Source organism: Petromyzon marinus, chromosome 3 (genome assembly GCF_048934315.1).
Source record: "Petromyzon marinus isolate PM22_M1 ecotype Great Lakes invasive population chromosome 3, UKy_Petmar_22M1.pri1.0, whole genome shotgun sequence".
In the NCBI taxonomy this organism is placed as follows: Eukaryota; Metazoa; Chordata; class Hyperoartia; order Petromyzontiformes; family Petromyzontidae; genus Petromyzon; species Petromyzon marinus.
This window is the reverse complement of record NC_133669.1, coordinates 16655013-16666735: the sequence shown is the minus strand read 5'-3', so window position 1 is coordinate 16666735 and position 11723 is coordinate 16655013. Positions and strand designations below refer to the sequence as shown.

At 44.4% G+C, this 11723-nt stretch overlaps 1 protein-coding gene across 1 annotated transcript; it reads left to right on the top strand.

Annotated features, from left to right (window-relative positions):
- Positions 1–4048: 4048 nt before the first annotated feature.
- RPS7 (ribosomal protein S7) lies at positions 4049–9806 on the top strand. Its single transcript, XM_032976616.2, has 8 exons — positions 4049–4162; positions 5119–5204; positions 5614–5685; positions 6810–6953; positions 7374–7438; positions 8905–9055; positions 9377–9458; positions 9718–9806. The coding sequence occupies exons 2-7, from the start codon at positions 5130–5132 to the stop codon at positions 9452–9454; spliced, it is 585 nt and encodes a 194-aa protein (XP_032832507.1). The 5' UTR covers positions 4049–4162; positions 5119–5129; the 3' UTR covers positions 9455–9458; positions 9718–9806.
- The last annotated feature ends 1917 nt before the right edge of the window (positions 9807–11723 follow it).

Genomic DNA, 11723 nt, shown 5'->3' with positions numbered 1-11723 from the left:
GAAATAATCTTTGTCATTCTTTTATTTCCGGCTCAACCTGCATTTGTATCAGAGCCCATGCACCATACTGGTGGGTCCGCGGGCCAGACTTTGAGAACCACCGGTGTAGAGCAACAATGATAATGTTGCATTGGGGTGGTTGAGGCAGATAATTGGGTCATGAGTAGCGGAGTGGTGTATCACTCTGATGGTGCCCCCTTCATGTAGATGTCTGTGTGAGTTTATGGGTCTAGGTGTGAACTATACATCTCGTGACTTATTCGTGTGGCTGATGTTGATGTAGGGCAGTGGTTCTCAACCTGGGGTACGCGGAGCCCTGGGGACACGTGGGCAATGTCCAACACGGTACGCGAAGTGGTTTATAACTGGGTGACATTTTATCATACACGTGAGTTATTGGTGAATAATCACGTATAAATCTGCCTATATAAAATAACTACGATAACATTTTAATCAATATGGCATCCTTGAAACATAGAAAATACCTTTCTAAACTCATTGATAGTAAACAACGTGGTTTCCAAGAGTTACCGGGGAGCGTGAACAAACTAGTTCATGCATGCAGAGTGTCCGCTGATTTCTATTTGCTTGCAGTTACTAGCTAGTTGGAATACCTCACAAAAATGGACAATTAGTAAAAAATACATGTTAATTATTCATACGTTTATTTCTCAGAACCATCATGGGTCAGGCAAGGTTGAAACAAAATTCAAAAAGGGATACGGTAGCCAAAAAAGATTGATAACCACTGAAGTTGAGCAACAACTGTAATCATGTATTGTAGTTTTGATTTAAAGCTTTCGTGACTGCAGTAATTCATATTCTTAGTTTTTTCGGTAAAGTCACGTTGAAGAGAAACAACAAAATAACAAAATATATATAAAACAATAAAAATTCTCACGACGTTTCGACCTGATGATGACCGTTTGAGTTATGGTCGAAACGTCGTGAGAATTTTTATTGTTTTATATATATTTTGTTATTTTGTTGTTTCTCTTCAACGTGACTTTACCGAAAAAACTAAGAATATGTATTGTAGTTGTTGAGTCAGATGATTGTTTCAGGAGTAGCCGCGTGGTGCATCGCTGCTGTAACGATACCTCCTTCGTATTTTTGAATCAGGCGTTGAGTCGTTATACATTCATTGGTTGCGTGCTGGGTGGTGGCCACAGTTGCTGCACACTCACCGGAGAGTTTTTAATTTCCCATCTGTACATCATCATCAAGTATCCCCATCTACTGCTGCTGCTGCCATGGTTTGTGTGGATAGGGGTTTAGGGATTGTGGCCCATGAGCTTCAGGGTAGAAAATCGAAGCCAGGGATCTTCAGCTCTCCGGTGTATCACGACGAGGTGTTTTGTCTGTTACCTCTTGTGAACTCCATTCAGCTTCCCCAATCTGCAGCATCACCATCAGGATTGAAGTTGCTTTGTTTGAGGGTTAAAAGGACATTCCGTGACTCCGAACTGCTTTTTGTGTTTAGTTTGTTGTCCTTCCCCCGCACCTCCGATTACCATGGTTGGTTACGTACGGCGCGAAATAAGTTCAACATACATACATCATGGTGGATGGGGAGACGTACATTGTCCTCTTGATTCGCTGGGCTGCGTGGACATTACAAGTCCACACGAGTCCTCTGCTGGTCGCCTGTGGTATTGCGGTGTCTGCATTGGCCAGCCTGGGGTTTGATCTTCCAGGAATCGCCCCTTGATTGTTCAAGGGAAGATTCCTGGGTTTGATCTCCCACGAAGATTACGGTCCACCCTGAACCGCATTTGCACAAACCATGGGACAAATGGAAAATGTAAAACTTATCATAAAAATAATAAAAACTCCAATGTGCGTCTGTGATCATCCAGAACAAACCGTACAGCATAACGACGGAATGCCCGATCCACAAATACGAAGTAGACATCACAGCGATACACTCACTCCGCTGCTGCTGACGCGGTGTCGAATTTGTCATTGTTGCTCTGTATCTACATCAGCAGCCATACGAAAGAAGAAGAAGACGAAGAACCCAGGAGTGCTGTGGGTAGTGTAGCGCTACAAACGAGGCCACCCAAGTTCGGTTCCCGCTCACGTCCAACACCAGTGACGATTATCTGAACCGGGTCTGGGCCTCCCCTAGGTATACTCAGCCTCAAATAAGCACCTGGTGCGATGCATAAACATCGCTGCTGGAGAGATAGAGGCGGCCGGGCGTGATGCTGGGCACCCACCCCCTCGTGTGCCGTGCCGATCTTCACAGGTGCCCGCTGACAGCACTTGCCCCAACAGTCTGTTACGGCTATGGGGGGAGGGGGGATTGTGAGAAATCTGCCCATTGTTTCTACCGCCGCGCCGGGAGGTTGAATCTACCCGGCACACTCTGGATTGCAAGTCCAGAGTGCTCACCATTACACCATGGCAGCTCCCACACACATCTATCTAAATAAAGAGCTTCATCTGCACGTCTCAAAAACCTCTATAGGGTACTTCCCGACAAAGGAAGAAAACTGAAATTTGGTAAATAGGTAGTGTGGGGCCCCGACGTCCACCACCACACCGCCCTCGCTGGGCAGGTGAGGCCCCGACATCCACCACGCCACCACCCTCGCTGGGCAGGTGGGGCCCCGACGTCCACCACCCCACCGCCCTCGCTGGGCAGTTGGGGCCCCGACGTCCACCACCCCACCGCCCTCACTGGGCAGGTGGGGCCCCGACGTCCACCACCCCACCGCCCGTTCTGCTCCCGCCGACCGAGTGACGGAACCCCATCCCCCCCGTGCTAGGGGCCATCTCTGAGGGCCATCCTCGTGCTGCTGGCTTTGGAGCCACACGGAGTTGTACCACACGGAGTTGACCACAGGGAGTTGTACCACAGGGAGTTGACCAGACGGAGTTGACCACAGGGAGTTGACCACGCGGAGTTGACCCCACGGAGTTGTATCACAGGGAGTTGACCTCACGCAGTTGACCTCACGCCCGTGCACACCGCGGCAGCTGCCCCCCACGCAGTCGCTCCACACAGAACTCAGAGACACCACCACGATGCTCCGTGCCAACTTTTATTCTCGGCGCTAAACCAACATGTTGACGAAGAACATAAAATAAATCACGACGTTTCGATTGCAACACAAGCAACCATCATCAGGTGGGAAAACCACAGCAAGAACATTTTTTTTTGCCCACTTCAGCAAATACAATTTTCTGCTGTGGTTTTTCCTACCTGATAAATGGTTGCTTGTGTTGCAATCTAAACGTCGTGATTTATTTTATTTTATGCCTACGTGACTTTACCGAAAGAACTAAAGAGTAAGTTGTCAAAGGTTTTTCATTTTTTTGCGGAAAAATTTCACATTTTTGGAGTAGTTTTTAGTGTCTGATGGTAGATCAAAATAGTAAAAATATATCAGGTTAATTATTATATTTATTGAAAATGTTTGCCTGGCGAAGACAGGCTTCGTGAACTAGTATTAATTACTTCTGAAATGTTGACTGATGGGACAATTCTAGGGCTTTAACTAATAATGCGTGCAATGTTGATATTTGCGTTTCACAGAGGCCCCACAGTTTAGATTACATTATCTTGCCAATAACATGTGGCAACTGAAGCGACATTTGTTTAACAAGCCTGACTCTGCTGATGAGACCCAGAAGGTCGAAACTGGTCCAGAGTTTTGCTTGCTGAAACAAATGTTGTTGGGTTAAATGTGTCCGGAAAGCCAGCAAGCTGATGGACTAAACATACGATATATAGTGAGACAGAGCATGGAGTATTGTCTTAAAAGTGCGTTTCCTCATAATTATCCACAGAAACCCGTAAATAGTGTCTGTATACTAATTATCAACACATCGAAACTCAATCAAAATCAGCAAAACACTCTGATCGCACGCGAACACAGTAAACAAGCGTTTGGTGCGTTCAATATGTGTGCAGGCGTTGCATTTACTTAAACTGAGCACAATAGCTTGTAATAACCATTCAATGTAAAATAGCGCGCAATTGCAACGCGGTATTTAACAGGCAGCGATAACCCGCGTTTCGTAAAACGCCTTTCGTGCCAGTCTCGGACACCGGCGGCTTGCCGTAGTCTCCCGCCTGACTTTATATATAAGGCGAGATCTCGCGAGACTTCCCTCCTTTCTCCCCGCGGCCTCTGTTCACGGCCTCCGCGAGGTGAGGCAATGGGGGCACTGAGAACCCGCGTCTCGTACCCGCTAAGGCGACGCGAGTGGACAAATACGAGCGCGGGGCTAAGCGCGCGGGGCCCCGGTTGACCGGATCGTCGGTAAAACTGGCCCGGATGGCGGAGTTTGACGAGAGATGTTTGATGGATTGCGGGTGGGCGGGCAGGCGGGCAGGGGGGTGCTTGGCTGCTCGAGCGCCATGGCGGGAGTAAGCGATTCGCAACACTGCGGGCGATGGATTGTGGCGGACGCCGGGTATAAAACTCTCGAGTGTTGTAGTGTCTGTGTGTTCGTGTGCGTACACGGGAGTGTACGTACGTATCGTGTGTGTCGATGTCTACGAAAGTGCAGTGTGTGGGTGTGTGCGTACATACATACGCGTTTGCGAATTAAAGTGGTATATGAGCCACGTGTGTGTAACTGAAAGTAGCTTGCCCTACACCTAGCCTGGCACAACACGGCTCTGCGGTGATGTCAGTGGAGTGTGGCGGCTGTGATGCGAGTGCATACTGTACGTCTACTGTATGCGAGTGCGTGTGGAAGCGAGTGCAGTAGATGCGTGTGTGGGTGTTCTGAGTTGGTGCATTGTTTAAAAAGCCGCTTTTTAGCTTAATGGGCCTTAGCCCGAATACACGGTTGGCTACGTACAGTGCAAAAGAAATTCAACGTTACATACTGTAATTTTGTTTATGTAGGGATATGCGTGTAAGTGCAACATGTACATTTGTGAGTCGGTGACTGTTATCTGAACTTATCCCATACCTCCCTTCGGCCTTCTCAGGCGAGCGTGAATTAAACCAAAACATTTGAATGGTGGCGAGTTTCTGGTAAAACCCTACCCGTGTGCTGTGACCATCCCTTTTTTACATAGTCATCCATCGCGTCTGCTGCTTGTGGTCTGATTGGGCTAATCGGGGCTCTTTTTTATGTGTCTTGTGTGTACAGGAGCTCCCATCATGTACAGCACGAGTGCAAAGATCGTGAAGCCGAATGGCGAAAAGCCGGATGAGTTCGAATCCGGAATTTCGCAGGTGAGGTGTCTTTAAGTGCAAGCATGAGGAGCTTTAGTAAAACGTGCTATGTACAACCTATTTTATTCCACTGCTGGATGAAGGCCTTTGCACGTCATGCTGGTCATGGGGTTTATTTTGTCATACTTCCTCACTGCTCGTTGTGAGTTGATGAATACAGGAAGCATAGAATTAGGATCCTAAAAGTACAGTGCAACAATCGAGTTTGCCGCTCTGAACTCCGCTTCTCGACAACCTGTGCATGGTGGTCACCCATCAAAGCACAATCTTGAACCAACTCTACTCAATTTACTGCATTACAGGTGATTTGGTCAAAACACCAGATATGCTGTGCGAGTCTGAAATGTGGTGTGCAGCGCTTCTGTTTATAGGCTTGTACATGTTAACGCTTGTGGTGGGATACTTGCAGGCGATTTTGGAACTGGAGATGAACTCGGACCTGAAAGCGCAGCTCCGGGAGCTCTACATCACAGCGGCCAAGGTATCACGTTTATAATTGCATTCTGCGGTGTCCGTTTACAAATATGTACTTGCATGTGGAGATTCCACAAATGCCCAATAATACACTTAGAGTTCCTGTCCAGTGCTACATTGCGAGGATGTCCCGTGTGTATTGTCATTGACATGGCAGAGCTGAATCTCTTGGCATACTCGCATGTTCTGTTGAAACAAGTGTGCTCCTCTGCTTTTTCCTGGCCCCTGTATTGGTATGTACAATAGCATGGATGTACATTTCGCTGGTTAAATCCTAAATTGTAACTGTGGAGTGGGAGTCTGTGCTGGTGTGGACATTTGGGTTGTGAGAGGTTGTCTAGTGCACATGTAAGAAGCATCTTTGGGAGTGGGTGTGTGTTTTATGTCAGTGTAAAGCGTGACAAGAGAAAGTGATATGTAAATGTTTTTCATATTGAAGATTATCTTTGTGTGGAGTTGTGTATTGTATGCTTAGGGTTTTTTCATGTAGGTAATATGAATGTACATGTCTAAATGTATGTAATACGTTTTACCAGGAAACCACCTAATCTAAAGATTGTTTTTCAGGAGGGTTCTGGGTATGGTTTATCAAAATCTATTGAGTCGCGTGTTGGAGGAGACCACGGGGACATCACTCAAATCTCTACGCAGATAGATTTAGTGATTGTGTGTATGCGACTCCACTGTGTACACAGGTTTTATCAGTTGTATTTTCGTAACAATTCCCACTTATGCTTTTGTGGAGGGGAATATTATGCTGTAAATGAATATACAGCTGTGACTCGAAGGATAAGCTGCTGCAGTGTGGTGTAAACAAATAAGCATTTTGGCACATTTAAACATTCAGAATGTTCAGAATTTGTTGCTTAAATTGAGCGCTTATTATGATGGCGTGCCACTAATATAACAGTGTGATTGTGTAATTGGTCTTGGAATGGTATTGAGACCTGGACTTTTGTTGCCAAAGTGACATTGGTGAGGATTGTGCAAATCCGTTAACATCACATATCCTGTCTGGACTTGATTTGTTGAAATTTCAAAACTTGTGTTTTGGTTTTACTGTATACAGTTGCAGATACATTTTGTCGTGGTAACTTTATTTTAAAACCCAGTGAATTTGTGTTTTAACAGGAAATTGACGTTGGAAGTGGCAGGAAAGCCATCCTTATCTTTGTCCCAGTTCCCCAGCTGAAGGCTTTTCAGAAGATCCAGGTCCGTCTGGTGCGAGAGCTGGAAAAGAAGTTCAGTGGCAAACACGTTGTCTTCATTGCACAGGTAAAATACATTATATTTAGCTTAAAATGTAGACGTATGCAATTTTAATAATCTAAATTATTGTCTCCTTTTTTCACATCCATCATGTCCCGCACGGTCTATGGGTGCGGCTATTGGTCCTCAAACTCCATTTTGTTGGGTTTCCTTGGTTAAATGTAAATAAAGGATAGGCGTTGGGTGGTTTAGGGGTTACTGCTGAGGTCCTGGGTTCTGCCCAGTCACCAATTCACGAAAAAATTCATCACAAACTGAGAGAATATTGATTTGCTTGCCACGTGACAAACATTCAAGTATAAAGTTGGGCGATGGCAACACTGCAGCTTGAGAGCAACTGCGAGAAAATTAGTAGTTTTATTTCTTGAGTGATTACAATGTTTTGATGCAGTGAGTGGCTCAACTTAATTTTCTTGCTTTTCACAGAGGAGGATTCTGCCAAAGCCAACACGCAAAAGCCGCACAAAGAACAAGCAGAAGCGTCCCAGGAGGTAATCAATTTCCTGATCTTAGTCATCTTTAAACACGCAAGTCAAATGTTCACATGAAGAAGACGAAGGCAGTTTTAATTAAATGTATTTGACTAAACTGACCATGTAAAACCATGTTTAGAAGTTATGTTTCAAAACGATTACATGTATACCCCACTAATGTTTGTACTGGTTACAAGGTCATCCCAGCTAAGGGTATTCTGTTCATTGGCTAGACAACCCAGCTCTTATACGCCACTATATATTAGGTGAAACTTAATATCGTGCTGACACCATTGCATATTTAACCAGGTGAGAACCTGGTAATTATTGAGACACCAATGAGATTTGTTTTTGCTCCGATGTAACTCCTAAGGCAACTCAACCTACACACTGCTTTCATTTATTCCTTTTCCTACTGCTTAAGTCGCCACTTTTCACTGCACATCTTATGACACAGTCTGCATTACGTTTTTTTATTTCTTGTATTCGTTTTATTTTCATGATCTCACCTTCGATTAGCATGGTTGGCTATGTATGGCTCAACAGATATTGTATCAACTGACTAGTATTAACACTACCTCAAGGAAACTTTAGCCACAAAAGATGAATCCCTTTTTCAACCAACGGCTGCCGTATACCAGTAGTCGGTACACATTTTAGCTGGTACTATGCATAAGACACGAGGGTGGTATAACAATAACAGTTAACCTTAGATAATGTATGGTTACACAATAACAAAACTCAGAATTGCATTTAAATTGCCTGAATACAGGCCATTATTACTTAAAATAAATGAAGATATGAGTACCTCTTGGGAAAGCCTGCTTCATCTAGTTGGTGTTTCTGCTTGTTGCAGCTTACTCAGCTGCTTCCTTTTGAAATTTCGATTTGAGTAATGTCCTAAACCCCCTCTGGCATGAAGTGAAAATCACAAATGATTGCCGAGAAAGGACTGCTTTGGAGAAAGTGGCAAGTGGATCTTAATTCCACTGGTCACCCTACTTCATGAACCTTCATGTTCTATTTCAATTGCCAACAATTCAAGTTGCAATTTGAGATCAAGTACATTTTTCAGCATATGTGAATGCAGCTATTGCCGTTTTGCACATGGTAGGATTACATGTTCTATGATTAAATGATAAGGTTACTTGGTTGCTTGTATCAACATTTTTATGGTCAATAAAAAGATAAAATATGAAATGGTTGAGATTGCATTGATGGTGCTATAATCGGATTTAAACCCTACCTTTTTCATGTCTTCTCCTAGGTTTATTTTAAAACCTTGTCATACTTACATTTATATTGCATCTGAACCTCCACTGCCCACCTGGATTATTTTCTTCCCTTGATCTCTACACTCAGCTGCAACATGCCTCTTACCTGAGATTATCCACTGTGATGCCTTCCTGCTTATTGTCATTCCTGTTCATTCTTTCTCCCAGTTTAGAAGCCACTCATGAAACACTTATTTTCCTGTTTTGCAGCCGCACACTGACTGCCGTGCATGATGCCATTCTGGAGGATCTGGTGTTCCCAAGTGAGATTGTGGGAAAGCGAATTCGCGTGAAGATGGATGCCAGCCGACTTATTAAGGTTCATCTGGACAAATCTCAGCAAAACAATGTGGAACACAAGGTGAGGTGTTAACCAAGTGATTTTTTTTAATGTTTAATGGACTGAACTTAACCAAATATAAACTTGTAACAAGATGCCCCAAAATAGAAACCTTTCATTTAGATATTCAAATTTAATAAGATAAAATAATTTTTAAACTGTGTAGTTATATTGAGTGCATGTGCTGAGTAAACGCTTTAAGCGTAGCTGTACATTTATTTTACCACCCGCATAATAACATTGTATACTGTTGCTTTTGTTGAGGAAGTGGGGAAGTGTTCCGAATATGATATTCTCATCAATGCACGTTTTAGCGATCATCTAATTGTTTTGCTTGTACAGGTTGAAACGTTCTCTGCTGTGTATAAGAAACTCACGGGCAAAGATGTCAACTTCGAGTTCCCCGAGATGCAGCTGTAGAAGGGTGAGCTTGCCAAAATACCATACTCTGCAACAATGTGTTTTAAATGTACTGGAAATTAATAAACATGCAGTGTGTACATAATTGTTATAATGTACTGATGTTAATTATCTATTCAAATGCTAATATTACGCAACATTTTAATTGAATATGTAATATAAACTGTTTTAAGTAGGTCATGTTTAGTATTTAACGACAGAAAGTTGCATTTAAAGTTTTCTGATTTGAAGATAATCTTATTTTTCCCCCCCCACCACTTTAGGTTAACACCATTGTTTCAAAACATTGCAGCAAGATGTCCGAGTTTCCTCATGTCAGCTGCTCAACACTTCAATAAATGTTGAAAGTGGATTTTTCTTAGTTTTGTGTTTTTTTGTCATTGGGAGCAAACTTGAGCATTTGTAGTCCCACGCAAAACTTTATTGTGAAAATGTAAACTACACTTGCAGTAATTCCAGTAAACGGTATATACACCTGAAGGCAGGTTGGCTTTTGTGGAATAAACTTTTAATATCAGCGTTGCTCATACTAGTTTCCTTCGAGTGAAATTATCCAAGACCATGTTGGACTATGCAGTGTGGCAGTAATGGTTGTATGCATATGAATGCACGCAAGGTCTTTTCCTGTGCATGGTGGTAGGATCCTGAGATTAGGCATCTGAACAACTGTCTGAAGATGCATATCCAGTGAATGAATTGAAATGGCAAATCTTATCAATGATGGTGGAGTGACAAGTTATAGTCTGCATGACAGTCTAAAGAAGTGGAGCATGTACACTATATGGAAACCCTTTCAATTACACATGCCCTCGCCAAATTACATTGGATATAGCCAGAAGCACGATTCACTTATACCCCCACGTGAAAAGTCGACGTAACCAAGCATAGCTGTGTGTGGGAGTATATGGAAAGTGCCAAGGCTTAATTTTCTGAGCTTGTGAATTACATATCTAGCTGGAAGACTGGTGTTTGAGCCTTGTGCTTGAAGCTGTCAACTGCATTGGATGTCACACCAGTCTTAGGCTTAACAGGAAGATGCACAGCTGCATGGATGTATCCACGTGGAGCAGCGCTTGGAGGTTCTGGGGTGGTTTTTAGTAATAACCCCGACTTGCATCGGGGAGGCGTTCCTGAACGTTGCGACATTTAAAAGCAAATCTCTGCACGCCATGACTTACAACGGAGGCTATGGTGAAGCTGTGTTGCAGCACGCATCTTTATCCTAGACATACCCACCTTACATAATTTATTTTGAAAAGTTAACTAATACTGACCTCAACACTCGTGTGCATCGGTAATCTTTAACACATTATACATGTGTAGCGACAGTACCGAGTGGTACTGTGCGTGGGGTGCAGTTTTATGGCACCAGTGTGTGTACTTCATTAAGAGGCTCACGAGAGGGCAGAGTCCGGGTGTCACGGAGGTTGGGTCGGGACATGACAGCCTGCGTGAACCCGCGAGAGTACGTGACCGGACGAGGGGGCACGGGGACCCCCAGAAGGGGGTGAGAGGGCCACGTGGTAGGGACCGAGAGCCTCCACGAAGGATCTAGAAGGGGGCGTGGCCAGGGGCGGAACCTGGTCCCAAGTGGGAGCTGGGCTGTTCGACCCGGGAAAGAAGCCGCCTTCTTAGTTCCTCGTTCTTCAATCTCCGCGCACGAGGACCAGGCAGCGTGTTAGCTGTCCTGGTCCCATCATATAGTGATCCTGTTCCAGTGGTTAGGTGGTTAGGAGCGGTGGCTACCACCCTATGTAGTTAACCCGAGATGTACACGGTTAACTTGGGAGCGTTGTGCAGTTATCTGTTATGTTAGCTGGTCCGAGTGGTGCTAGTAAATAATTATGTTGCCTCCCAAGACTCGGTGTACGCCTGTTTAGAACCCACTACACATGGTACAACAATAAGATACAGTACACTGAAAGATCCCAAAAATACTGCGTGCAAATATACTCATCAGTCAATTTCTTTATGCGCGATGTAGAGTAGTTCGTGTACAGGATAGGTCGAGGCCACAAATACGAGAACTGAGACGGTCAGCGACTTGAGTGTGGGTTGAGGCGATGCAAATCGGGGAGTGGTATTAATGAAGTGACGACGTATTTGTGAAACGATGTAAAATGGGTAGACTTAGAGCGGGGTATGACCACTCAGTTGCCCACACAACAGCCCTGCCGAGAGGAACTGGAGCTGGGCCAGTACATCCATGCCAGGCTGCCTTAAGGGTCACACGAGTTCAGTGGAGTTGATTTGTTGTACGTCCATCAAA

Coding starts and splice junctions, on each gene's coding strand:
- RPS7 (XM_032976616.2), top strand. CDS start 5,130: ATGTACAGCACGAGTGCAAAGATCGTGAAGCCGAATGGCGAAAAGCCG. Junction 5,205..5,613: donor TCGAATCCGGAATTTCGCAG/GTGAGGTGTCTT, acceptor GGATACTTGCAG/GCGATTTTGGAACTGGAGAT. Junction 5,686..6,809: donor TCTACATCACAGCGGCCAAG/GTATCACGTTTA, acceptor GTGTTTTAACAG/GAAATTGACGTTGGAAGTGG.